Source organism: Medicago sativa, chromosome 3 (genome assembly GCF_051527215.1).
Source record: "Medicago sativa cultivar Bolivia chromosome 3, Bolivia_mono, whole genome shotgun sequence".
NCBI classification, from domain to species: domain Eukaryota; kingdom Viridiplantae; phylum Streptophyta; class Magnoliopsida; order Fabales; family Fabaceae; genus Medicago; species Medicago sativa.
Window position 1 is genome coordinate 56,901,406 of NC_140751.1, and position 27,842 is coordinate 56,929,247.

The following is a 27,842-nucleotide window of genomic DNA, read 5'->3' on the forward strand; positions in this document are numbered from 1 at the left end:
TATATTTAATGTTAATTTTTCATATTCCAAGATTAATGATAGTATTAATAAGAGGTATTGTTGGAGAAAGAGTAATAAATAAATATAGAAATTTGTAGATGATCTTTATATTAAGGGACACACACATTTTTGTAAATAATCTTATAATTAAGGACAAATGGAGTATATCTTAGATAAATTAAATTGAATGGCAAGAGTCTAGTAAGTCTAAAAGGAGAGAGACTCGTTGAGTTGCCATATTGGCATTGGTTTGAGAGTGCTTCTTAAGATTTTAGATTTGGTTCTTCGTGTTAATTTTTTGATGGAGGTCGGGGTTTTAACTTCAGACATTGTCTATATTATGTATTGTCTCAACCAACTTGTCATTTTAGTCTTTGAATGTGTAATGAATAGTCACAATAATTCATTAATGTGTCGAAATTTCAAAGTAGTTATTGATTGTGCACTTCATTAATCAAAATAGTTGAGAGTAAAATATTTCGTTAATATTGTCATAATAGTCTTTCAATATATACTTATTTACTGTCATAACAATTCTTTTAAGTATTTACTTATTCATTTCAGTCTTTAAATGAAAATAGTTATTATGAATATTGAAATATTATTTTTGTATCAATGACTATTTTGATTAACAAAGTGGAGAATCAAAAACTATTTTGAAATTCCGATACATTGAAGCGCTATTGTGATTATTTGTTATATATTTAAGGACTAAAATGACTATCATGCACTTTGTTGGTTAGCTTTTTCAGTAAAAAAAAAAAAAGGAAGTAAGAAGAGAGGGACTGTTGGAAGTGAGTCATTTATTACGGGATGGAGTGAGTAACTTCTTACGTTAAAAATTGTGTAGCAATGACTTTTATATTTATCTGATTTATATTTTTAAAACAAAATTTCTGTCTACCAATTTTTTAAGCGATATTTTTAAAACACTTATTAGAAAAGAAAAAAAAAGGTACTAATAACTCAAATTCTATGGTACACTCAAAAATTTTAGTGTATCAGTACACCAAATCATTAAATTAATATTGAAACGAGTTATTTTTTTTGAAGAAAAAGAATTGTTTTCTATCATTAACAATTACAATAATTAGATCTTATTTACCAAAAGTGTTGACGAAATAAAATTTAATTTTTTTTTTGAATTTTTGCTACATATAACAAAGAATATTGATTATTTTTTATTAGAACATGTTAAAAATTTAAAATGATTCTTATAAACAATGAAATGATGTTTTTTTTTTTTTTTATAAAATGATGTTTTATAAAATATAAATATTAATAAATAACTCTATTTCATAAAAGGATCATTAAATTGTAAATTTTTATGAGGTGTACTTCCCTCGTAATAATAACCATGGATTGGTTTGTACTTTGTGTAAATTAAATTGAACCGAGAGTCTAGCAAGTCAAAAAGATAGAGACCTGTTGGGTTGGGTTGACGTAGTTGGCGTAAATGTTTCATGTTTTGATTCTGCTCAGTGTTTAATTTGAGTGGGAGGAGAGAGTATTTGATTGGTCGAGACATTGAGAGTCTAGCTAGCATGCATGCATACCTGTTACGTGGCATATAGACAGTGTAAACTGTAAAGTGTATTTACACTTACATCCAATGGAATTCCACCATTTTTTTCCTCTTCCATGTCATTGTTTGATTTAAAGACAGAACCCCTCTCTCTTCTTTGCATGCTTTATTAATGGAGTCACACCACCAAAACCAGAGGATGAAAATGAATCAGAAGCACCCTTCAGCAACTCCATTGATGGCACCTGACTGGTCTAAACTCCCAAAGGATATCTTGCAACTCATTTCCGAAAAGCTCGACAGTGATTTGTACCAACTCCGTTTTCGTTCCGTTTGTTCATCATGGCACTCTTCCATTCCCAAAAAACCTCTCCTAAATCTACCTTCCAAATTCCCATTTCCTTCCAACAACACTTCCAACGATAACACCTTCCCTCTCACTAAACGATCTATCTTACTAATCACACCTCCCAAAAACCAACACAACCAAGCCCAACACCCCCCTTGGTTAATCAAAATAGGACCAGACTCACGTGACAAAACTCGTCTCTGGTACCCTCTCTCACTTGATTACCAACTCTATCTTCATCTCCCTCAACTCATTGATTTCAAAGAATATCACATCATTCATCTCGGCGATGAGTTCGTCATTGGTAATTTCCCTTCCAACTACCTTTCTGTCAACTTCATGAAGAAGGTGCTTGTTTACCGCACTTTACAAACTCATGCAATTCTCACTATTAATGTTTTTGGAAAACTCGCCATTTTCCGATCCGGTGATGAGCACTGGACGACGATAATGCCTGAGGAGCTGTCGTCGCCTTACAGCGACGTCTGTCTTTTCAAAGGAAGGCCTATTGCGGTTGATAGTACCGGTCGGACAGTTTCTGTTGGACCGGATTTAAGTTTGGGTTTGGTGGCAGAGTCTGTGGGTGAGTTTGGGGGAGATAAGAAATTATCAGTGGAGAGTAATGGAGAGTTGTTGCTAGTTCATAAGTATGTGAGTTGTGTTGGAAATTTTATTTTTAATGTTTTTCCCTTTTATGAGATTGGAGATGTGAAATTTCAAGTGTTTAAGCTTGATGAGAAAGAGAAGAAGTGGGTTGAGGTGAAAAATTTGGAGGATAGGGTTTTGTTTTGGGGGGAAGATGGTGCTTTTTCTGCTTCCGCTTCGGAGTTGGGTGTGGGAAATGGGAATTGTGTGATATTTAGGGATGATCCTTGTCCTTATTCTAATAACAAGCTTGCGAATTCTGTTTATTGCTTGCAGACAGATAAGATTTCGCATTTGTCTGATTTTCCGGGTTATTCCAAGTTGTTCTGGCCACCTCCGGAATGGGTCGGGTTGCATTGATAACAACCAAGTAAAGTATGAGTATACGAAAGGTTTGTAATTTGAAACTTCTGAACTGCGCTGGAGATACTTAGATTTGTTTCTGTTGCTTGATTGGATTAGTTTTTCAACATGAAACTTTTTGAAATGTTCTTACAATGTCTCTTGGTCTCTTAATTGATTATTTTTTGTTTATATTGAAATTGTTTTATCTAATATGTTTGTAACCAATTTTAACTTATGAATGAGAATTTCTTCATTAGGAACTAAATGCTTAACCTACTTAGAGTATAAGGTATTTTATTAGAGTTAGGTGCTATTGTTAGAATGATTTTGCAACTAAAGTTGGATCAGTTAGAAGAGTTGACCCTAAACAATGATTACATCTATAGTAACCTAATCCCGATAATCTTGCATGTGCTTAAGTGTGAGGCAAATAGGTTAAGATGCTTGGTAGTGGTCAAAAGACAATGACCGTTATGCCTCAGCTATATACATTTTGTTGGGATTGATCACGCTGCTACCGCATATTTACTGCTAAGTTTAAGCTCATGGTAAGGGTGGGTTCTTTGTCTCTTGAAGGGGATGTGTTGTCCTTCATATCAATGGTGGGAGACATGTGTTTTGAATCCTGGTCAAGTTACCATAAAGAACACCCTTCTGAAGTGTTTTCAGCCCACTATAATGTAGAATCTGTATAAATTTGTTCTAAATTTGAGTCAATAAGAGTGCTTAAATACAAAAAGTAGTTCGAGGTATTGGATGGAACATTGAATATCATGGATCAAGAGCACCTTACTGGAATCGTTCTGAATAGGTTTACTGGAAAAATTGAAATGTTCTTACCTAAATCTACCTTCCAAATTCCCATTTCCTTCCAACAACACTTCCAACCATAACACCTTCCCTCTCACCAAACGATCTATCTTACTAATCACACCTCCCAACCAAACCATACACCCCCCTTGGTTAATCAAAATCGGACCACACTCACGTGACAAAACTCGTCTCTGGTACCCTCTCTCACTTGATTACCAACTCTATCTTCATCTCCCTCAACTCATTGATTTCAAAGAATATCACATCATTCATCTCGGCGATGAGTTCCTCATTGGTAACTTCCCTTCCAACTACCTTTCTGTCAACTTCATGAAAAAGGTTCTTGTTTACCACACTTTACATAGTCATGCTCTTCTCACCATCAATGTTTCCGAAAAACTCGCCATTTTCGAATCCGGAAATGAGCAGTGGAAGATAATAATGCCTGAGATGCTGTCGTCGCCTTACAACGACGTCTGTCTTTTCAAAGGAAGGCCTATTGCGGTTGATTACAGCGGTCGGACTGTTGCGGTAGGACTGGATTTAGGTTTGGATTTGGTTGCAGTTGCAGAGTCTGTGGGTGAGTTTGGGGGAGATAAGAAATTATTAGTGGAGAGTAATGGAGAGTTGTTGCTAGTTCATAAGTATGTGAATTGTGTTGGAAATTTTATTTTGAATGTTTTTCCCTTTTACGAGATTGGAGATGTGAGATTTCAAGTGTTTAAGCTTGATGAGAAAGAGAAGAAGTGGGTTGAGGTGAGAAATTTGGAGGATAGGGTTTTGTTTTGGGGGGAAGATGGTGCTTTTTCTGCTTCTGCTTCTGCTTCGGAGTTGGGTGTGGGAAATGGGAATTGTGTGATATTTAGGGATGATCCTTGTCCTTATTCTAATAACAAGCTTGCGAATTCTGTTTATTGCTTGCAGACAGATAAGATTTCGCCTTTGTCTGATTTTCCTAGTTATTCCAAGTTATTCTGGCCACCTCCAGAATGGGTCGGGTTGCATTGATAACAACAAAGTAAAGTATGAGTATTCGAAAGGTTTGTAATTTGAAACTTCTGAACTGCGCTGGAAATACTCGAATTTGTTTCTGTTGCTAGATTGGATTAGTTTTTCAACATGAAACTTTTTGAAATGTTCTTACAATGTCTCTTGGTCTCTTAATTGATTATTTTTTGTTTATATTGAAATTGTTTTATCTAATATGTTTGTAACCAATTTTAACTTATGAATGAGAATTTCTTCATTAGGAACTAAATGCTTAACCTACTTAGAGTATAAGGTATTTTATTAGAGTTAGGTGCTATTGTTAGAATGATTTTGCAACTAAAGTTGGATCAGTTAGAAGAGTTGACCCTAAACAATGATTACATCTATAGTAACCTAATCCCGATAATCTTGCATGTGCTTAAGTGTGAGGCAAATAGGTTAAGATGCTTGGTAGTGGTTAAAAGACAATGACCGTTTTGCCTCAGCTATATACATTTTGTTGGGATTGATCACGCTGCTACCACATATTTACTGCTAAGTTTAAGCTCATGGTAAGGGTGGGTTCTTTGTCTCTTGAAGGGGATGTGTTGTCCTTCATATCAATGGTGGGAGACATGTGTTTTGAATCCTGGTCAAGTTACCATAAAGAACACCCTTCTGAAGTGTTTTCAGCCCACTATAATGTAGAATCTGTATAAATTTGTTCTAAATTTGAGTCAATAAGAGTGCTTAAATACAAAAAGTAGTTCGAGGTATTGGATGGAACATTGAATATCATGGATCAAGAGCACCTTACTGGAATCGTTCTGAATAGGTTTACTGGAAAAATTGAAATGTTCTTACCTAAATCTACCTTCCAAATTCCCATTTCCTTCCAACAACACTTCCAACCATAACACCTTTCCTCTCACCAAACGATCTATCTTACTAATCACACCTCCCAACCAAACCATACACCCCCCTTGGTTAATCAAAATCGGACCACACTCACGTGACAAAACTCGTCTCTGGTACCCTCTCTCACTTGATTACCAACTTTATCTTCATCTCCCTCAACTCATTGATTTCAAAGAATATCACATCATTCATCTCGGCGATGAGTTCGTCATTGGTAACTTCCCTTCCAACTACCTTTCTGTCAACTTCATGAAGAAGGTTCTTGTTTACCACACTTTACATAGTCATGCTCTTCTCACCATCAATGTTTCCGAAAAACTCGCCATTTTCGAATCCGAAAATGAGCAGTGGAAGATAATAATGCCTGAGATGCTGTCGTCGCCTTACAACGACGTCTGTCTTTTCAAAGGAAGGCCTATTGCGGTTGATTACAGCGGTCGGACTGTTGCGGTAGGACTGGATTTAGGTTTGGATTTGGTTGCAGTTGCAGAGTCTGTGGGTGAGTTTGGGGGAGATAAGAAATTATTAGTGGAGAGTAATGGAGAGTTGTTGCTAGTTCATAAGTATGTGAATTGTGTTGGAAATTTTATTTTGAATGTTTTTCCCTTTTACGAGATTGGAGATGTGAGATTTCAAGTGTTTAAGCTTGATGAGAAAGAGAAGAAGTGGGTTGAGGTGAGAAATTTGGAGGATAGGGTTTTGTTTTGGGGGGAAGATGGTGCTTTTTCTGCTTCTGCTTCTGCTTCGGAGTTGGGTGTGGGAAATGGGAATTGTGTGATATTTAGGGATGATCCTTGTCCTTATTCTAATAACAGGCTTGCGAATTCTGTTTATTGCTTGCAGACAGATAAGATTTCGCCTTTGTCTGATTTTCCTAGTTATTCCAAGTTGTTCTGGCCACCTCCAGAATGGGTCGGGTTGCATTGATAACAACAAAGTAAAGTATGAGTATTCGAAAGGTTTGTAATTTGAAACTTCTGAACTGCGCTGGAAATACTCGAATTTGTTTCTGTTGCTAGATTGGATTAGTTTTTCAACATGAAACTTTTTGAAATGTTCTTACAATGTCTCTTGGTCTTTTTAATTGATTACTTTTTGCATATATTGAAATTGTCTTGTATTTGTTCGTAACTATCTTTAACTTATGAGGGTTTTTTTTATTAGGAACTAAATGCTTAACCTACTTAGAGTATAAGGCACTTTATTAGAGTTAGGTGCCATTGTTAAACTGGTTTTGCAACTAAAGTTGGATCAGTTAGAAGAGTTGACCCTATACAATGATGATATCCACAGTAACCTAATCCCGATAATCTCGCAAGTACTTAAGTGTAAGGTAAATAGGTTAAGATGCTTGGTATTGGTCAAAAGACAATGACCGATTTGCCTCAGCTATATACATTTTGTTGGGATTGATCACGCTGCTACCGCATATTTACTGCTAAGTTTAAGCTCATGGTAAGGGTGGGTTCTTTGTCTCTTGAAGGGGATGTGTTGTCCTTAATATCAATGGTGGGAGACATGTTTTGAATCCTGGTCAAGTTACCATAAAGAACACCCTTCTGAAGTGTTTTCAGCCCACTATAATGTAGAATCTGTATAAATTTGTTCTAAATTTGAGTCAATAAGAGTGCTTAAATACAAAAAGTAGTTCGAGGTATTGGATGGAACATTGAATATCATGGATCAAGAGCACCTTACTGAAATCGTCCTGAATAGGTTTAAGGTTGAAGGATGAGGTAAATTGAAGGATGAGGTAAAGGTTGAACTTAAGAACTGGGCCACTTTCCATTCCTCTCGATGCTTGGTGAAACAAGCAGAGCCCGAGATTGTTATGCTCTAAACCTGATTTAGGTATCAGCTGACACTGATAATAGTGCATTTTTTGTGCCTATAGTGTAGCCTATGTAGGCAAATGTCCAGGGTTTTGTTTTGTCATAGTTGAACATGCTGAAATTTGGTTGTCAGTGGCCTAATTTTCTTGACATTCACAGCCAAGTGCCACAGTTTTCTATGATTGTATAGGTAATAATATGATAACGTTCAGGTTACATATAAAATAGTAACGTATTGATATGTATAAGATGTTTAATTTGAGGGCTGATGCACTTAAATCTGAATTGTTTAAGAGGAAATCCATGTTTCTTCCTTTCTTATAGTTCAATATTTGATAATTTCTAGAGTTCACAAAAATTCTGCTGATGGGATATTGGCGTTTAAATTTTATGCTTATCACAAGATATTGGAGTTTAGCTTTTATGCTTATCATCACAAGGTAGTATAATTGTGTCTCAGGCAGGTAAAAGTTTTGCTAATGTGATAGTGATAGTGTACTAGTGGGCATGGTTTGTGTTGTTAGATTAGATAGACTCTGTAAATTAACATACTAACATTTGTCATTAAAAAAAACAAATAAGATAAACTTTGTAAATAGTACTTATATAGAAAAAGAAAAATTGAAATGTTCTTACATTGATAGATTGACTCTGAGTTTAACTAAGTAACAGTTTTGTATTTGCACTTCAACATTGTTCAAAATCTCCTTCATTTAACTTTTTCATATTAGTAAGGGATTGACAAGTGCAACTTAAGCTTTAACATACTAGCTAATATTATATTCCTGAAGTGCGGAGGATTCTGCTATCCGAAGTTGAAGTTTTATAATCTCCACATGTTGTAGTCTGTTCTCCAAGTATTCATTTTCAGTTACCTCAAGTATATTTCTATCTAGTGCAACCCCAAGTATTCCCACATTCATCTACCTCACATGTCTTGTTTTGTTATGCCACCAGGTTTCTTCTTTCTCTCTGATTTGTACGTGTTTCTGCATTACCCGTCATCATAGGTTATATATATTGAGAGTCCATGTTTATTCCTTTCATTAAAATAATTTCTTCTAGTTCATAACAGATCTGTTTAGGTTAGGTATTGGGGGTTTATCTTTTATGCTTATCACAATAATTTTTTAATATTGCATTTGAATTTATTTTAATTGTAGGTTGTGTGAATGAGCCCTTTGGTGCAACTTTTGGCAATATTGAAGATGATTGTGCCCATAGACATTGAGAAATGCTTCTTTTATTGTTTTCTTGGAACATTATTAACTAAGGATATTGTGTGTGTCTATCGTTCTTGTTAGTTTATCTGGTGCCATCACTGGAACCTAAATCCTACAAAGGAAGTTATCTTGCAATTCGTACCTGAAGCAGCTGTAATGTTTCAACTTTGTCAGTATGTCCTAATCATAACATTTTAAGTTTTCAAAGTTGGAGTATATAAACTAGTTTTCAAAGCGGGTTTTTGTAGCTCGGAATTGGTTTTTGTAGTTTAGGTCCAGTTTTTTTATTTTTAAACTATTTAGGAAAATAGCAGTTTATGAAGCTGGTTTTGAAAAATCAGTTCAAAACTTGGAGTTTGCATAATCAGAGCTTTTCAGCGCTACCTCATTTCTTTTGTTCAATTTGGTGTTTCTAAGTTTGCAACCCATAGCCTTAACAAAATGAAAACCATTTGAGCCTCACTTCCTAAAATGACAAGAGAGCGAATGGGGAAGTGTAACACAGAAGATGGAAGATGTGATGCGAATGAAGAAGGAAACAGACAAGTTTTTTAGAATAAATTGTTTGTTTCCAACGTGTTTGAGTAACAATTTATTATGCTATAAAACACTTGACTTGATTAATCCCTAACTTTGTTCAAACTAGATTAAATTACTCAAAAGCATAGGTTCAAAAAGTTAAATAAAGCTACTCCATCGCATTATGTCGTTCTTGGTCTTGATATACTGCATATCTTGTTTGTAATGGCTATTTACAACCCCGTTTCTTTTTCTTGTCTAAATCATGCCTAGTGAATTCCCTTGTTAATAGAAAAAGGATCAAAATCTTTTTAGTGAAAGAAAAAGGATCAAAATCGAGTAAAATCCGTAAATTAACAAGAAAATTAACTTTACCACCATTTTGGCCGTTTTTGAAATTTCTAAAATCAACCATGGAAGTCGTAGATATGCTCGTTATATTTCATAGGAACTATTACATGCTTCGATTCAATAAGGCTAGGCCACTTTATGCCTTTTTTAGTGAAAGAAAAAAGGTCAAAAACGAGTAAAATCTGTAAATTAACAAGGAAATTAACTTAACCCCCATTTTGGCCATTTTTGAAAATTCTAATATAAACCATGGAAGTCGTAGATATGCTTGTTAGATTTCCTAGGAACTATTACATGGTTCGATTCGATAAGGCTATGCCACTTTATGCCCTTTTTAGTGAAAGAAAAAGGATCGAAATCGAGTAAAATCCGTAAATTAACAAAGAAATTCACTTTACCACCATTTTGGCCGTTTTTGAAATTTCTAAAATCAACCATGAAAGTCGTAGATATGCTCGTTAGATTTCCTAGGAACTATTACATGCTTCGATTCGATAAGGCTAGGCCACTTTATGCACTTTTTTGTGAAAGAAAAAGGGTCAAAAACGAGTAAAATTCTTAAAATAACAAGGAAATTAACCTAACCCCCATTTTGGCCGTTTTTGAAAATTTTAAAATCAACCATGGAAGTCATATATATGCTCGTTAGATTTCTTAGGAACTATTACATGCTTCGATTCGATAAGACTTTATGCCTTTTTTAGTGAAAGAAAAAGGGTAAAAAACGAGTAAAATCCGTAAATTAACAAGGAAATTAACTTAACCCCCGTTTTGGCCGTTTTTGAAAATTCTAATATAAACCATTGAAGTCGTAGATATGCTTGTTAGATTTCCTATGAACTATTACTTGATTCGATTAGATAAGGCTAGGCCACTTTATGCCCTTTTTAGTGAAAGAAAAAGGATCAAAATCGAGTAAAATCCGTAAATTAACAAGGAAATTCACTTTACCACCATTTTGGCCGTTTTTTAAATTTCTAAAATCAACCATGAAAGTCGTAGATATGCCCGTTAGATTTCCTAGGAACTATTATATGATTCGATTTGATAAGGCTAGGCCACTTTATGTCTTTTTTAGTGAAAGAAAAAGGGTCAAAAACGAGTAAAATCCGTAAATTAACAAGGAAATTAACTTAACCCCCATTTTTGCCGTTTTTGAAAATTCTAATATAAACCATGGAAGTCGTAGATATGCTTGTTAGATTTCCTAGGAACTATTACATGGTTCGATTCGATAAGGCTATGCCACTTTATGCCCTTTTTAGTGAAAGAAAAAGGATCAAAATCGAGTAAAATCCGTAAATTAACAAAGAAATTCACTTTACCACCATTTTGGCCGTTTTTGAAATTTCTATAATCAACCATGAAAGTCGTAGATATGCTCGTTAGATTTCCTAGGAACTATTACATGCTTCGATTCGATAAGGCTAGGCCACTTTATGCCCTATTTTGTGAAAGAAAAAGGGTCAAAAACGAGTAAAATTCTTAAAATAACAAGGAAATTAACCTAACCCCCATTTTGGCCGTTTTTGAAAATTTTAAAGTCAACCATGGAAGTCAAATATATGCTCGTTAGATTTCTTAGGAACTATTACATGCTTCGATTCGATAAGACTTTATGCCTTTTATAGTGAAAGAAAAAGGGTCAAAAACGAGTAAAATCCGTAAATTAACAAGGAAATTAACTTAACATCGATTTTGGCCGTTTTTGAAAATTCTAATATAAACCATTGAAGTCGTAGATATGCTTGTTAGATTTCCTATGAACTATTACATGGTTCGATTAGATAAGGCTAGGCCACTTTATGCCCTTTTTAGTGAAAGAAAAAGGATCAAAATCGAGTAAAATCCGTAAATTAACAAAGAAATTCACTTTACCACCATTTTGGCCGTTTTTGAAATTTCTATAATCAACCATGAAAGTCGTAGATATGCTCGTTAGATTTCCTAGGAACTATTACATGCTTCGATTCGATAAGGCTAGGCCACTTTATGCCCTATTTTGTGAAAGAAAAAGGGTCAAAAACGAGTAAAATTCTTAAAATAACAAGGAAATTAACCTAACCCCCATTTTGGCCGTTTTTGAAAATTTTAAAGTCAACCATGGAAGTCAAATATATGCTCGTTAGATTTCTTAGGAACTATTACATGCTTCGATTCGATAAGACTTTATGCCTTTTATAGTGAAAGAAAAAGGGTCAAAAACGAGTAAAATCCGTAAATTAACAAGGAAATTAACTTAACATCCATTTTGGCCGTTTTTGAAAATTCTAATATAAACCATTGAAGTCGTAGATATGCTTGTTAGATTTCCTATGAACTATTACATGGTTCGATTAGATAAGGCTAGGCCACTTTATGCCCTTTTTAGTGAAAGAAAAAGGATCAAAATCGAGTAAAATCCGTAAATTAACAAGGAAATTCACTTTACCCCCATTTTGGCCGTTTTTTTAATTTCTAAAATCAACCATGGAAGTCTTTGATATGCTCGTTAGATTTCCTAGGAACTATTACATGCTTCGATTCGATCTGAAGCTTGATTGAAGAGATGACACGCCTTGCTTCAATATATAAAGGAGGCTGCAAGACCTGAAGAATTATTCAAGACATTGGTTTTACAAAATAGAGTTTTGTTTAGATTTTGAGTCATATATCTTGTGAGCCTTTCGTGTATCATCTTGATGCATGTTTAGGACTGTACTTTGAGTTGTAATATTGTGCACTACTCCGTAGCTTTTAAGCAAGGAGTTAGGTAGATTGTGAACTGCATCTAAGCTTTTAAGCAAGGTTGCATGTTGTTATTTTTGAGGGTAACCTCATTTGATTTGAGTCTGTAATTTGGGAATCACAGGGGTTTGTGATCAGTTGTAAGGGAGTGAGATGGGATCTCAGATCGAGGAGTTCCTAGGTTGAAGTCTTGTTGGGGTAGGTCCTAGGTCATAAGTGCAAACGTGGTTTGCGGAGAGCTTTTGAATACGGACTGCACTAGTGGATTTCCTTCCTGGCTTGGTAGCCCCCAGATGTAGGTGACGTTGCACCGAACTGGGTTAACAATTTCTCTGTGCCTCTTTTCTTTCTTGTCTGTTATCTTTATCTTATTATGTTTGTTAGCTTAATGTTCTAAACACCGTACACAACATCTGTTATCTGTGTTGCGTGTTGAAACATCTCTTAGAACATCGTAAGACTAACGTGCCAGAATTACAATTGGCATCAGAGCAGGTACCCTGCCTGTTATTGGGTGAGATCCAGAGGAGATCTATTCTAGCAATATGGAGAAAGAATGAGGTTTTGTTAACAGACCACCGTTACTAGATGGAACAAATTATGACTACTGGAAGTCACGTATGAGTGCCTATCTCAAGTCTATTGACAACAAGACTTGGAAGGCTGTGATGAAAGGTTGGGAACATCCAGTTGTTCTTGACAAAGATGGCAACAAAGACTTAGGTCCAGTTTTTTTATTTTTAAACTATTTAGGAAAATAGCAGTTTATGAAGCTGGTTTTGAAAAATCAGTTCAAAACTTGGAGTTTGCATAATCAGAGCTTCAGCGCTACCTCATTTCTTTTGTTCAATTTGGTGTTTCTAAGTTTGCAACCCATAGCCTTAACAAAATGAAAACCATTTGAGCGAATGGGGAAGTGTAACACAGAAGATGGAAGATGTGATGCGAATGAAGAAGGAAACAGACAAGTTTTTTAGCATAAATTGTTTGTTTCCAACGTGTTTGAGTAACAATTTATTATGCTATAAAACACTTAACTTGATTAATCCCTAACTTTGTTCAAACTAGATTAAATTACTCAAAAGCATAGGTTCAAAAAGTTAAATAAAGCTACTCCATCGCATTATGTCGTTCTTGGTCTTGATATACTGCATATCTTGTTTGTAATGGCTATTTACAACCCCGTTTCTTTTTCTTGTCTAAATCATGCCTAGTGAATTCCCTTGTTAATAGAAAAAGGATCAAAATCTTTTTAGTGAAAGAAAAAGGATCAAAATCGAGTAAAATCCGTAAATTAACAAGGAAATTAACTTTACCACCATTTTGGCCGTTCTTGAAATTTCTAAAATCAACCATGGAAGTCGTAGATATGCTCGTTAGATTTCATAGGAACTATTACACGCTTCGATTCGATAAGGCTAGGCCACTTTATGCCTTTTTTAGTGATAGAAAAAAGGTCAAAAACGAGTAAAATCTGTAAATTAACAAGGAAATTAACTTAACCCCCATTTTGGCCATTTTTGAAAATTCTAATATAAACCATGGAAGTCGTAGATATGTTTGTTAAATTTCCTAGGAACTATTACAGGGTTCGATTCGATAAGGCTATGTCACTTTATGCCCTTTTAAGTGAAAGAAAAAGGATCAAAATCGAGTAAAATCCGTAAATTAACAAAGAAATTCACTTTACCACCATTTTGGCCGTTTTTGAAATTTCTAAAATCAACCATGAAATTCGTAGATATGCTCGTTAGATTTCCTAGGAACTATTACATGCTTCGATTCGATAAGGCTAGGCCACTTTATGCCCTTTTTTGTGAAAGAAAAAGGGTCAAAAACGAGTAAAATTCTTAAAATAACAAGGAAATTAACCTAACCCCCATTTTGGCCGTTTTTGAAAATTTTAAAATCAACCATGGAAGTCATATATACGCTCGTTAGATTTCATAGGAACTGTTACATGCTTCGATTCGATAAGACTTTATGCCTTTTTTAGTGAAAGAAAAAGGGTCAAAAACGAGTAAAATCCGTAAATTAACAAGAAAATTAACTTAACCCCCGTTTTGGCCGTTTTTGAAAATTATAATATAAACCATTGAAGTCGTAGATATGCTTGTTAGATTTCCTATGAACTATTACATGGTTCGATTAGATAAGGCTAGGCCACTTTATGCCCTTTTTAGTGAAAGAAAAATGATCAAAATCGAGTAAAATCCGTAAATTAACAAGGAAATTCACTTTACCACCATTTTGGCCGTTTTTTAAATTCCTAAAATCAACCATGGAAGTCGTAGATATGCTCGTTAGATTTCTTAGGAACTATTACATGCTTCGATTCCATAAGGCTAGGCCACTTTATGCCTTTCTTAGTGAAAGAAAAAGGATCAAAATCGAGTAAAATCCGTAAATTAACAAAGAAATTCACTTTACCACCATTTTGGCCGTTTTTGAAATTTCTAAAATCAACCATGAAAGTCGTAGATATGCTCGTTAGATTTCCTAGGAACTATTACATGCTTCGATTCGATAAGGCTAGGCCACTTTATGCCCTTTTTTGTGAAAGAAAAAGGGTCAAAAACGAGTAAAATTCTTAAAATAACAAGGAAATTAACCTAACCCCCATTTTGGCCGTTTTTGAAAATTTTAAAATCAACCATGGAAGTCATATATACGCTCGTTAGATTTCATAGGAACTGTTACATGCTTCGATTCGATAAGACTTTATGCCTTTATTAGTGAAAGAAAAAGGGTCAAAAACGAGTAAAATCTGTAAATTAACAAGGAAATTAACTTAACCCCCATTTTGGACGTTTTTGAAAATTCTAATATAAACCATGGAAGTCGTAGATATGCTTGTTAGATTTCCTAGGAACTATTACATGCTTCGATTCGATAAGGCTAGGCCACTTTATGCCTTTTTTAGTGAAAGAAAAAGGGTCAAAAACGAGTAAAATCCGTAAATTAGCAAGGAAATTAACTTAACCCTCATTTTGGCCATTTTTGAAAATTCTAATATAAACCATGGAAGTTATAGATATGCTTGTTAGATTTCCTAGGAACTATTACATGGTTCGATTCGATAAGGCTATGCCACTTTATGCCCTTCTTAGTGAAAGAAAAAGGATCAAAATCGAGTAAAATCCGTAAATTAAAAAAGAAATTCACTTTACCACCATTTTGGCTGTTTTTGAAATTTCTAAAATCAACCATGAAAGTCGTAGATATGCTCTTTAGATTTCCTAGGAACTATTAGATGCTTCGATTCGATAAGGCTAGACCACTTTATGCCATTTTTATTGAATGAAAAAAGGTCAAAAACGAGTAAAATCCGTAAAATAACAAGGAAATTAACCTAACCCCCATTTTGGCCGTTTTTGAAAATTCTAAAATCAACCATGAAAGTCATAGATATGCTCGTTAGATTTCTTAGGAACTATTACATGCTTCGATTCGATAAGGCTAGGCCACTTTATGCCTTTCTTAGTGAAAGAAAAAGGATCAAAATCGAGTAAAATCCGTAAATTAACCAAGAAATTCACTTTACCATCATTTTGGCCGTTTTTGAAATTTCTAAAATCAACCATGAAAGTCGTAGATATGCTCGTTAGATTTCCTAGGAACTATTACATGCTTCGATTCGATAAGGCTAGGCCACTTTATGCCCTTTTTTGTGAAAGAAAAAGGGTCAAAAACGAGTAAAATTCTTAAAATAACAAGGAAATTAACCTAACCCCCATTTTGGCCGTTTTTGAAAATTTTAAAATCAACCATGGAAGTCATATATATGCTCGTTAGATTTCTTAGGAACTATTACATGCTTCGATTCGATAAGACTTTATGCCTTTTTTAGTGAAAGAAAAAGGGTCAAAAACGAGTAAAATCCGTAAATTAACAAGGAAATTAACTTAACCGCCGTTTTGGCCGTTTTTGAAAATTCTAATATAAACCATTGAAGTCGTAGAAATGCTTGTTAGATTTCCTATGAACTATTACATGGTTCGATTAGATAAGGCTAGGCCACTTTATGCCCTTTTTAGTGAAAGAAAAAGGTTCAAAATCGAGTAAAATCCGCAAATTAACAAGGAAGTTCACTTTACCACCATTTTGGCCATTTTTTAAATTTCTAAAATCAACCATGGAAGTCGTAGATATGCTCGTTAGATTTCCTAGGAACTATTACATGCTTCGATTCGATAAGGCTAGGCCACTCTATGCCTTTTTTCGTGAAAGAAAAAGGGTCAAAAACGAGTAAAATCCGTAAATTAACAAGAAAATTAACTTAACCCCCGTTTTGGCCGTTTTTGAAAATTATAATATAAACCATTGAAGTCGTAGATATGCTTGTTAGATTTCCTATGAACTATTACATGGTTCGATTAGATAAGGCTAGGCCACTTTATGCCCTTTTTAGTGAAAGAAAAAGGATCAAAATCGAGTAAAATCCGTAAATTAACAAGGAAATTCACTTTACCACCATTTTGGCCGTTTTTTAAATTCCTAAAATCAACCATGGAAGTCTTAGATATGCTCGTTAGATTTCCTAGGAACTATTACATGCTTCGATTCGATCTGAAGCTTGATTGAAGAGATGACACGCCTTGCTTCAATATATAAAGGAGGCTGCAAGACCTGAAGAATTATTCAAGACATTGGTTTTACAAAGTAGAGTTTTGTTTAGATTTTGAGTCATATATCTTGTGAGCCTTTCGTGTATCATCTTGATGCATGTTTAGGACTGTACTTTGAGTTGTAATATTGTGCACTACTCCGTAGCTTTTAAGCAAGGAGTTAGGTAGATTGTGAACTGCATCTAAGCTTTTATGCAAGGTTGCATGTTGTTATTTTTGAGGGTAACCTCATTTGATTTGAGTCTGTAATTTGGGAATCACAGGGGTTTGTGATCAGTTGTAAGGGAGTGAGATGGGATCTCAGATCGAGGAGTTCCTAGGTTGAAGTCTTGTTGGGGTAGGTCCTAGGTCATAAGTGCAAACGTGGTTTGCTGAGAGCTTTTGAATACGGACTGCACTAGTGGATTTCCTTCCTGGCTTGGTAGCCCCCAGATGTAGGTGACGTTGCACCGAACTGGGTTAACAATTTCTCTGTGCCTCTTTTCTTTCTTGTCTGTTATCTTTATCTTATTATGTTTGTTAGCTTAATGTTCTAAACACCGTACACAACATCTGTTATCTGTGTTGCGTGTTGAAACATCTCTTAGAACATCGTAAGACTAACGTGCCAGAATTACAATTGGCATCAGAGCAGGTACCCTGCCTGTTATTGGGTGAGATCCAGAGGAGATCTATTCTAGCAATATGGAGAAAGAATGAGGTTTTGTTAACAGACCACCGTTACTAGATGGAACAAATTATGACTACTGGAAGTCACGTATGAGTGCCTATCTCAAGTCTATTGACAACAAGACTTGGAAGGCTGTGATGAAAGGTTGGGAACATCCAGTTGTTCTTGACAAAGATGGCAACAAAGACTTAGGTCCAGTTTTTTTATTTTTAAACTATTTAGGAAAATAGCAGTTTATGAAGCTGGTTTTGAAAAATCAGTTCAAAACTTGGAGTTTGCATAATCAGAGCTTCAGCGCTACCTCATTTCTTTTGTTCAATTTGGTGTTTCTAAGTTTGCAACCCATAGCCTTAACAAAATGAAAACCATTTGAGCGAATGGGGAAGTGTAACACAGAAGATGGAAGATGTGATGCGAATGAAGAAGGAAACAGACAAGTTTTTTAGCATAAATTGTTTGTTTCCAACGTGTTTGAGTAACAATTTATTATGCTATAAAACACTTAACTTGATTAATCCCTAACTTTGTTCAAACTAGATTAAATTACTCAAAAGCATAGGTTCAAAAAGTTAAATAAAGCTACTCCATCGCATTATGTCGTTCTTGGTCTTGATATACTGCATATCTTGTTTGTAATGGCTATTTACAACCCCGTTTCTTTTTCTTGTCTAAATCATGCCTAGTGAATTCCCTTGTTAATAGAAAAAGGATCAAAATCTTTTTAGTGAAAGAAAAAGGATCAAAATCGAGTAAAATCCGTAAATTAACAAGGAAATTAACTTTACCACCATTTTGGCCGTTCTTGAAATTTCTAAAATCAACCATGGAAGTCGTAGATATGCTCGTTAGATTTCATAGGAACTATTACACGCTTCGATTCGATAAGGCTAGGCCACTTTATGCCTTTTTTAGTGATAGAAAAAAGGTCAAAAACGAGTAAAATCTGTAAATTAACAAGGAAATTAACTTAACCCCCATTTTGGCCATTTTTGAAAATTCTAATATAAACCATGGAAGTCGTAGATATGTTTGTTAAATTTCCTAGGAACTATTACAGGGTTCGATTCGATAAGGCTATGTCACTTTATGCCCTTTTAAGTGAAAGAAAAAGGATCAAAATCGAGTAAAATCCGTAAATTAACAAAGAAATTCACTTTACCACCATTTTGGCCGTTTTTGAAATTTCTAAAATCAACCATGAAATTCGTAGATATGCTCGTTAGATTTCCTAGGAACTATTACATGCTTCGATTCGATAAGGCTAGGCCACTTTATGCCCTTTTTTGTGAAAGAAAAAGGGTCAAAAACGAGTAAAATTCTTAAAATAACAAGGAAATTAACCTAACCCCCATTTTGGCCGTTTTTGAAAATTTTAAAATCAACCATGGAAGTCATATATACGCTCGTTAGATTTCATAGGAACTGTTACATGCTTCGATTCGATAAGACTTTATGCCTTTTTTAGTGAAAGAAAAAGGGTCAAAAACGAGTAAAATCCGTAAATTAACAAGAAAATTAACTTAACCCCCGTTTTGGCCGTTTTTGAAAATTATAATATAAACCATTGAAGTCGTAGATATGCTTGTTAGATTTCCTATGAACTATTACATGGTTCGATTAGATAAGGCTAGGCCACTTTATGCCCTTTTTAGTGAAAGAAAAATGATCAAAATCGAGTAAAATCCGTAAATTAACAAGGAAATTCACTTTACCACCATTTTGGCCGTTTTTTAAATTCCTAAAATCAACCATGGAAGTCGTAGATATGCTCGTTAGATTTCTTAGGAACTATTACATGCTTCGATTCCATAAGGCTAGGCCACTTTATGCCTTTCTTAGTGAAAGAAAAAGGATCAAAATCGAGTAAAATCCGTAAATTAACAAAGAAATTCACTTTACCACCATTTTGGCCGTTTTTGAAATTTCTAAAATCAACCATGAAAGTCGTAGATATGCTCGTTAGATTTCCTAGGAACTATTACATGCTTCGATTCGATAAGGCTAGGCCACTTTATGCCCTTTTTTGTGAAAGAAAAAGGGTCAAAAACGAGTAAAATTCTTAAAATAACAAGGAAATTAACCTAACCCCCATTTTGGCCGTTTTTGAAAATTTTAAAATCAACCATGGAAGTCATATATACGCTCGTTAGATTTCATAGGAACTGTTACATGCTTCGATTCGATAAGACTTTATGCCTTTATTAGTGAAAGAAAAAGGGTCAAAAACGAGTAAAATCTGTAAATTAACAAGGAAATTAACTTAACCCCCATTTTGGACGTTTTTGAAAATTCTAATATAAACCATGGAAGTCGTAGATATGCTTGTTAGATTTCCTAGGAACTATTACATGCTTCGATTCGATAAGGCTAGGCCACTTTATGCCTTTTTTAGTGAAAGAAAAAGGGTCAAAAACGAGTAAAATCCGTAAATTAGCAAGGAAATTAACTTAACCCTCATTTTGGCCATTTTTGAAAATTCTAATATAAACCATGGAAGTTATAGATATGCTTGTTAGATTTCCTAGGAACTATTACATGGTTCGATTCGATAAGGCTATGCCACTTTATGCCCTTCTTAGTGAAAGAAAAAGGATCAAAATCGAGTAAAATCCGTAAATTAAAAAAGAAATTCACTTTACCACCATTTTGGCTGTTTTTGAAATTTCTAAAATCAACCATGAAAGTCGTAGATATGCTCTTTAGATTTCCTAGGAACTATTAGATGCTTCGATTCGATAAGGCTAGACCACTTTATGCCATTTTTATTGAATGAAAAAAGGTCAAAAACGAGTAAAATCCGTAAAATAACAAGGAAATTAACCTAACCCCCATTTTGGCCGTTTTTGAAAATTCTAAAATCAACCATGAAAGTCATAGATATGCTCGTTAGATTTCTTAGGAACTATTACATGCTTCGATTCGATAAGGCTAGGCCACTTTATGCCTTTCTTAGTGAAAGAAAAAGGATCAAAATCGAGTAAAATCCGTAAATTAACCAAGAAATTCACTTTACCATCATTTTGGCCGTTTTTGAAATTTCTAAAATCAACCATGAAAGTCGTAGATATGCTCGTTAGATTTCCTAGGAACTATTACATGCTTCGATTCGATAAGGCTAGGCCACTTTATGCCCTTTTTTGTGAAAGAAAAAGGGTCAAAAACGAGTAAAATTCTTAAAATAACAAGGAAATTAACCTAACCCCCATTTTGTCCGTTTTTGAAAATTTTAAAATCAACCATGGAAGTCATATATATGCTCGTTAGATTTCTTAGGAACTATTACATGCTTCGATTCGATAAGACTTTATGCCTTTTTTAGTGAAAGAAAAAGGGTCAAAAACGAGTAAAATCCGTAAATTAACAAGGAAATTAACTTAACCGCCGTTTTGGCCGTTTTTGAAAATTCTAATATAAACCATTGAAGTCGTAGAAATGCTTGTTAGATTTCCTATGAACTATTACATGGTTCGATTAGATAAGGCTAGGCCACTTTATGCCCTTTTTAGTGAAAGAAAAAGGTTCAAAATCGAGTAAAATCCGCAAATTAACAAGGAAGTTCACTTTACCACCATTTTGGCCATTTTTTAAATTTCTAAAATCAACCATGGAAGTCGTAGATATGCTCGTTAGATTTCCTAGGAACTATTACATGCTTCGATTCGATAAGGCTAGGCCACTCTATGCCTTTTTTCGTGAAAGAAAAAGGGTCAAAAACGAGTAAAATCCGTAAATTAACAAGAAAATTAACTTAACCCCCGTTTTGGCCGTTTTTGAAAATTATAATATAAACCATTGAAGTCGTAGATATGCTTGTTAGATTTCCTATGAACTATTACATGGTTCGATTAGATAAGGCTAGGCCACTTTATGCCCTTTTTAGTGAAAGAAAAAGGATCAAAATCGAGTAAAATCCGTAAATTAACAAGGAAATTCACTTTACCACCATTTTGGCCGTTTTTTAAATTCCTAAAATCAACCATGGAAGTCTTAGATATGCTCGTTAGATTTCCTAGGAACTATTACATGCTTCGATTCGATCTGAAGCTTGATTGAAGAGATGACACGCCTTGCTTCAATATATAAAGGAGGCTGCAAGACCTGAAGAATTATTCAAGACATTGGTTTTACAAAGTAGAGTTTTGTTTAGATTTTGAGTCATATATCTTGTGAGCCTTTCGTGTATCATCTTGATGCATGTTTAGGACTGTACTTTGAGTTGTAATATTGTGCACTACTCCGTAGCTTTTAAGCAAGGAGTTAGGTAGATTGTGAACTGCATCTAAGCTTTTATGCAAGGTTGCATGTTGTTATTTTTGAGGGTAACCTCATTTGATTTGAGTCTGTAATTTGGGAATCACAGGGGTTTGTGATCAGTTGTAAGGGAGTGAGATGGGATCTCAGATCGAGGAGTTCCTAGGTTGAAGTCTTGTTGGGGTAGGTCCTAGGTCATAAGTGCAAACGTGGTTTGCTGAGAGCTTTTGAATACGGACTGCACTAGTGGATTTCCTTCCTGGCTTGGTAGCCCCCAGATGTAGGTGACGTTGCACCGAACTGGGTTAACAATTTCTCTGTGCCTCTTTTCTTTCTTGTCTGTTATCTTTATCTTATTATGTTTGTTAGCTTAATGTTCTAAACACCGTACACAACATCTGTTATCTGTGTTGCGTGTTGAAACATCTCTTAGAACATCGTAAGACTAACGTGCCAGAATTACAATTGGCATCAGAGCAGGTACCCTGCCTGTTATTGGGTGAGATCCAGAGGAGATCTATTCTAGCAATATGGAGAAAGAATGAGGTTTTGTTAACAGACCACCGTTACTAGATGGAACAAATTATGACTACTGGAAGTCACGTATGAGTGCCTATCTCAAGTCTATTGACAACAAGACTTGGAAGGCTGTGATGAAAGGTTGGGAACATCCAGTTGTTCTTGACAAAGATGGCAACAAAGACTTAGGTCCAGTTTTTTTATTTTTAAACTATTTAGGAAAATAGCAGTTTATGAAGCTGGTTTTGAAAAATCAGTTCAAAACTTGGAGTTTGCATAATCAGAGCTTCAGCGCTACCTCATTTCTTTTGTTCAATTTGGTGTTTCTAAGTTTGCAACCCATAGCCTTAACAAAATGAAAACCATTTGAGCGAATGGGGAAGTGTAACACAGAAGATGGAAGATGTGATGCGAATGAAGAAGGAAACAGACAAGTTTTTTAGCATAAATTGTTTGTTTCCAACGTGTTTGAGTAACAATTTATTATGCTATAAAACACTTAACTTGATTAATCCCTAACTTTGTTCAAACTAGATTAAATTACTCAAAAGCATAGGTTCAAAAAGTTAAATAAAGCTACTCCATCGCATTATGTCGTTCTTGGTCTTGATATACTGCATATCTTGTTTGTAATGGCTATTTACAACCCCGTTTCTTTTTCTTGTCTAAATCATGCCTAGTGAATTCCCTTGTTAATAGAAAAAGGATCAAAATCTTTTTAGTGAAAGAAAAAGGATCAAAATCGAGTAAAATCCGTAAATTAACAAGGAAATTAACTTTACCACCATTTTGGCCGTTCTTGAAATTTCTAAAATCAACCATGGAAGTCGTAGATATGCTCGTTAGATTTCATAGGAACTATTACACGCTTCGATTCGATAAGGCTAGGCCACTTTATGCCTTTTTTAGTGATAGAAAAAAGGTCAAAAACGAGTAAAATCTGTAAATTAACAAGGAAATTAACTTAACCCCCATTTTGGCCATTTTTGAAAATTCTAATATAAACCATGGAAGTCGTAGATATGTTTGTTAAATTTCCTAGGAACTATTACAGGGTTCGATTCGATAAGGCTATGTCACTTTATGCCCTTTTAAGTGAAAGAAAAAGGATCAAAATCGAGTAAAATCCGTAAATTAACAAAGAAATTCACTTTACCACCATTTTGGCCGTTTTTGAAATTTCTAAAATCAACCATGAAATTCGTAGATATGCTCGTTAGATTTCCTAGGAACTATTACATGCTTCGATTCGATAAGGCTAGGCCACTTTATGCCCTTTTTTGTGAAAGAAAAAGGGTCAAAAACGAGTAAAATTCTTAAAATAACAAGGAAATTAACCTAACCCCCATTTTGGCCGTTTTTGAAAATTTTAAAATCAACCATGGAAGTCATATATACGCTCGTTAGATTTCATAGGAACTGTTACATGCTTCGATTCGATAAGACTTTATGCCTTTTTTAGTGAAAGAAAAAGGGTCAAAAACGAGTAAAATCCGTAAATTAACAAGAAAATTAACTTAACCCCCGTTTTGGCCGTTTTTGAAAATTATAATATAAACCATTGAAGTCGTAGATATGCTTGTTAGATTTCCTATGAACTATTACATGGTTCGATTAGATAAGGCTAGGCCACTTTATGCCCTTTTTAGTGAAAGAAAAATGATCAAAATCGAGTAAAATCCGTAAATTAACAAGGAAATTCACTTTACCACCATTTTGGCCGTTTTTTAAATTCCTAAAATCAACCATGGAAGTCGTAGATATGCTCGTTAGATTTCTTAGGAACTATTACATGCTTCGATTCCATAAGGCTAGGCCACTTTATGCCTTTCTTAGTGAAAGAAAAAGGATCAAAATCGAGTAAAATCCGTAAATTAACAAAGAAATTCACTTTACCACCATTTTGGCCGTTTTTGAAATTTCTAAAATCAACCATGAAAGTCGTAGATATGCTCGTTAGATTTCCTAGGAACTATTACATGCTTCGATTCGATAAGGCTAGGCCACTTTATGCCCTTTTTTGTGAAAGAAAAAGGGTCAAAAACGAGTAAAATTCTTAAAATAACAAGGAAATTAACCTAACCCCCATTTTGGCCGTTTTTGAAAATTTTAAAATCAACCATGGAAGTCATATATACGCTCGTTAGATTTCATAGGAACTGTTACATGCTTCGATTCGATAAGACTTTATGCCTTTATTAGTGAAAGAAAAAGGGTCAAAAACGAGTAAAATCTGTAAATTAACAAGGAAATTAACTTAACCCCCATTTTGGACGTTTTTGAAAATTCTTGGTTGGTAAAGGAACAGGACCCATTGTTTTTGCATTGGTAGTTCTTGCTGCATCCAGTATCTGCTTGCAGGAATCCTCTATCAAGGGGACCAAGTAAGATCTAAGCTTGATTCTGATTTTCTGCTTTGGTGCCATCTAAAAATTCGAAGAAACAAAATTATCAGATGATTTGATTCTATGAGAGTTCACAGATAAGTTATAGGTCACAACAGTAAATTCTACTCCATAAAAATCATCAGTTAACTCATAAGTCTTCTACTCCTCACTTTTCCATGGAAATTGGATGATGACTATATTTGATTTGTGTAATCTATTGTCAAGAACAATGAAATGTTTCATGTAACATCCTTTTCCCTCTTTTTTATTACCCTCAGGAACCACATAGTGTGATTGCACAAGGCCTGTGTTTCAGGGATTTGGATTTGACGCTGTCCGCGGGTGCACATTCACGCAGTCATGGTCTCATGGACGTAGGTAACCACTGGATAGAAATCAGACGGTCTACATTTTAAGCTCAGTATTTCAATTTTTTTAAATAAAAAAAATGCATTAAAATCTGGACCGTCTAGTCTCGATCCAACACTCACCGACATCCCAGACTGCGTGAATGTGTGGAATGCTGAATACACCAAATCCAATGTTTCAGAAGAATGGATGGGAGTGCTGATAAAGCCAAACCAAATAAGGTGCATATAGAGTAAGGACTGTGTGAACCCTCAGAAGAATGAAAACAGCTAAATAGGGTGTAAATGAAAAAGCCGAAAGGGTAAGTGAAAGACTTTGGGAAGCTCTTGTTTCAGAATACTGATAACCAAACAGTGAAATAATAAAATAAGGTGCATTAAGTATAGCTCCTTCAGTTCCTTTTCATTAACAATGTAAGCTTTTACCTTCGATTTTTTGGATGAGAAAAGTGATGGAAAACAAAAGTGAGCAGAAAAAATAAACAACAAACACTAAATCATGTCATATGCATAAAAGTGAACAAAAAATATATCACATTAATTCGGGCATGTGTTGCATGATTCAAAACTACAGCAAAATTATCACATACATGCATCATAAATCATAAGTCATTAATAATACTGAGACCAATGTAACCTTGTTCTGAAACTATGCCATACTTTTGACAAGGGAGCATATGTTTCACTGCTGAGTAACTGGCTAACATCAATAACCTATTACTTGACTTATCAAACACAATTTACAAATTGAGTGTATGTTTGGATTGGCGGTGAGTTAGGCAAAATCACACTGGCACCATGATTTGGCAAAATTGCAGTGGCTACTGTGATTTTGCTAAATTCACCGCTAATCCAAAGATGCACTAAAATGTCCCATGATTTCATTGCTATTACATATTAAATGACTGAAAATGGAATTTGAGCACCACATATAAGAAGCCTCCAAAAGCAAACAAATATAAACCAACTATTGAAAATAGCAAATCAATCAACATACCATGTCTGCATTATCCCCAATGCTAATTTTTGACGTGCTTGGAGTCTCCAAGTCATCAACCTAAAAACACCAAGACATTTTTATCACAAAGAGACCAACTGAATTGAGTTCAAACATTTAGAAAAACGTAGGCCAATCTAAAACGTAACATTGCTGAAGCCAGTGAAATTCATATTCACGAACCAACATATTAAACTACATATAATTGACACAACATTGCCCCTTTACACCGTCTCAAAAACCTGTGTTTGGATGGGGGAATGTTTTGAGGGAATGTAATGTTATGAGGGAATTCAAATACTTTGAGGTGAATTCCATTGTTTGGATGGGGGAATGTAATGTAATGTTGAGGAAATGTAATGTTATGAGGGAATTCAAATACTTTGAGGTAAATTGCCTAGAATTTTAAATTCTTTAAAATTTCCAAATTACCTCATCCAAACACACTCTAAATTCTGGAAATTCAACCCCTATTGTTTTTCATATGTTCAACTAATACATTTTATAAAAATGATTAACCAAGCATTGAGAAAATTCCTAGGTACTCATTACCTATGTAAGAATAGATTGAAAATGTCAATCACTTAAATTTTCTCACTGTTCTTAGTTCTTAGTGAATGTTTGGTTCCACTTTTACATGAGCTAAAACTGATTTCAAAGGTGTAAAATTGATTTTTACAAGTTTGAAAGTTTTCAAGTATAAGTGTTGTTACAAAAAAACTTAAATTGATTTACCTCCAAAATTATACTAACTTTAAGCTAGAATTTGAAGGTTTTACCTCTACGATTGATTCTTAGCCTCAAATTCATCGCTTTTATGCGAACCCATCCAAATATAAATCAGATTGCATTCAAATCACTTTTAATTTATAATTCATTCCACTTTTACATAAGCCAAAATTGATTCTAGAGGTAAACTGATTTGATCATGTTTGGTAAAATTGATTTCGCAAGCTAAAAATTTAAGCTTTTAATTCTAAAATTGAATTTTACACTCAAATTTGTTGTTCAAAATGCACTCAAACTGACATATGAATCAAATTATTCATAATCGATTTTTTTTACTACTGAACCAACCAATTAAACAAAATCAATATTCATCACTGCAAAACCAAACACAATACAAACATGAAGAAAAGGGTTACCTCAGAATTCAAAGCTTCAGGAGCAGCATGAACAACAGTAGACAATTGAAGAGGTTTTGCATTTGTAATTCTCAACGTGTTACCAGAAACAAAGCACAAAGATTGAAGCTTTGGCTTTGAAGATAACAATGGTGAAGAATTGGAAGAGACAGAAAGAGAAGGAATGAATGTTGCTGAGAGAGATGAAACTGCCATTGAAACAAACTCTCTGAAGCGAAAGAAAGAAAGAAAGAAAGAAAGATTGTGTTGTGAATAAGAAGATTAAGAATTATCTGTTGTTTTATTTTCATTTTTCTATTTTATTTTATTTTTGTTTATGGGCTTTGAATTTCTAGGCCTTTGGGAAATGCTACATCCACCCCGTTGGTTTAGTACACACACTCCAATGATGGATCCATGAAATTTGTCTGGAATGGGCAAAACTATATATACTAATTATTTGTTTTGACTGAACTATACGTTAATATAGAAAGTAGTGATTAAACGGTTAAATATGTATTTGGTCTCTATAAATATATCAATTTTTTTTTTTAGTCCTTTTAAAAAATTTCTTCCACTTTTAGTCTCTATAAAATTTTCAATCACTACTTTTGGTCCCTATTTTTAAGTAAATTTTTGTATTTTTTTTTAATGAAATTGTACATAGATGTATAGAATGTTC

General features: G+C 34.4%; 4 protein-coding genes across 4 annotated transcripts; 3 read left to right on the plus strand and 1 right to left on the minus strand.

Annotated features, from left to right (window-relative positions):
- The first annotated feature begins 1,693 nt into the window (after window positions 1–1,693).
- LOC146938591 (F-box protein SKIP23-like) lies at window positions 1,694–2,905 on the plus strand. Its single transcript, XM_085757853.1, has one exon. It carries the CDS (start codon window positions 1,698–1,700, stop codon window positions 2,877–2,879), a length of 1,182 nt encoding a protein of 393 aa, XP_085613979.1. The 5' UTR covers window positions 1,694–1,697; the 3' UTR covers window positions 2,880–2,905.
- A 111-nt stretch (window positions 2,906–3,016) lies between these two features.
- On the plus strand, window positions 3,017–5,584 carry LOC146938592 (F-box protein SKIP23-like). Its single transcript, XM_085749656.1, has 2 exons — window positions 3,017–3,026; window positions 3,676–5,584. The coding sequence occupies exons 1-2, from the start codon at window positions 3,017–3,019 to the stop codon at window positions 4,683–4,685; spliced, it is 1,020 nt and encodes a 339-aa protein (XP_085605782.1). The 3' UTR covers window positions 4,686–5,584.
- On the plus strand, window positions 4,823–6,496 carry LOC146938593 (F-box protein SKIP23-like). The gene is made up of 2 exons (XM_085749658.1): window positions 4,823–4,832; window positions 5,482–6,496. The coding sequence occupies exons 1-2, from the start codon at window positions 4,823–4,825 to the stop codon at window positions 6,489–6,491; spliced, it is 1,020 nt and encodes a 339-aa protein (XP_085605784.1). The 3' UTR covers window positions 6,492–6,496.
- A 17,963-nt stretch (window positions 6,497–24,459) lies between these two features.
- LOC146938594 (small ribosomal subunit protein uS10c-like) lies at window positions 24,460–27,434 on the minus strand. Its single transcript, XM_085752528.1, has 3 exons — window positions 27,182–27,434; window positions 26,037–26,096; window positions 24,460–24,710 (listed from the first exon to the last, which is right to left on the minus strand). The coding sequence occupies exons 1-3, from the start codon at window positions 27,374–27,376 to the stop codon at window positions 24,537–24,539; spliced, it is 429 nt and encodes a 142-aa protein (XP_085608654.1). The 5' UTR covers window positions 27,377–27,434; the 3' UTR covers window positions 24,460–24,536.
- Between the last annotated feature and the right edge of the window lie 408 nt (window positions 27,435–27,842).

Excerpts from the sequence above, each read along its gene's own strand:
- LOC146938591 (XM_085757853.1), top strand. The coding sequence starts at position 1,698 with ATGGAGTCACACCACCAAAACCAGAGGATGAAAATGAATCAGAAGCAC.
- LOC146938594 (XM_085752528.1), bottom strand. The coding sequence starts at position 27,376 with ATGGCAGTTTCATCTCTCTCAGCAACATTCATTCCTTCTCTTTCTGTC. Across the intron at positions 26,097-27,181 it reads CTGAAGCTTTGAATTCTGAG|GTTGATGACTTGGAGACTCC; the intron begins GTAACCCTTTTC and ends TGGTGTTTTTAG. Across the intron at positions 24,711-26,036 it reads TTGGGGATAATGCAGACATG|ATGGCACCAAAGCAGAAAAT; the intron begins GTATGTTGATTG and ends TCGAATTTTTAG.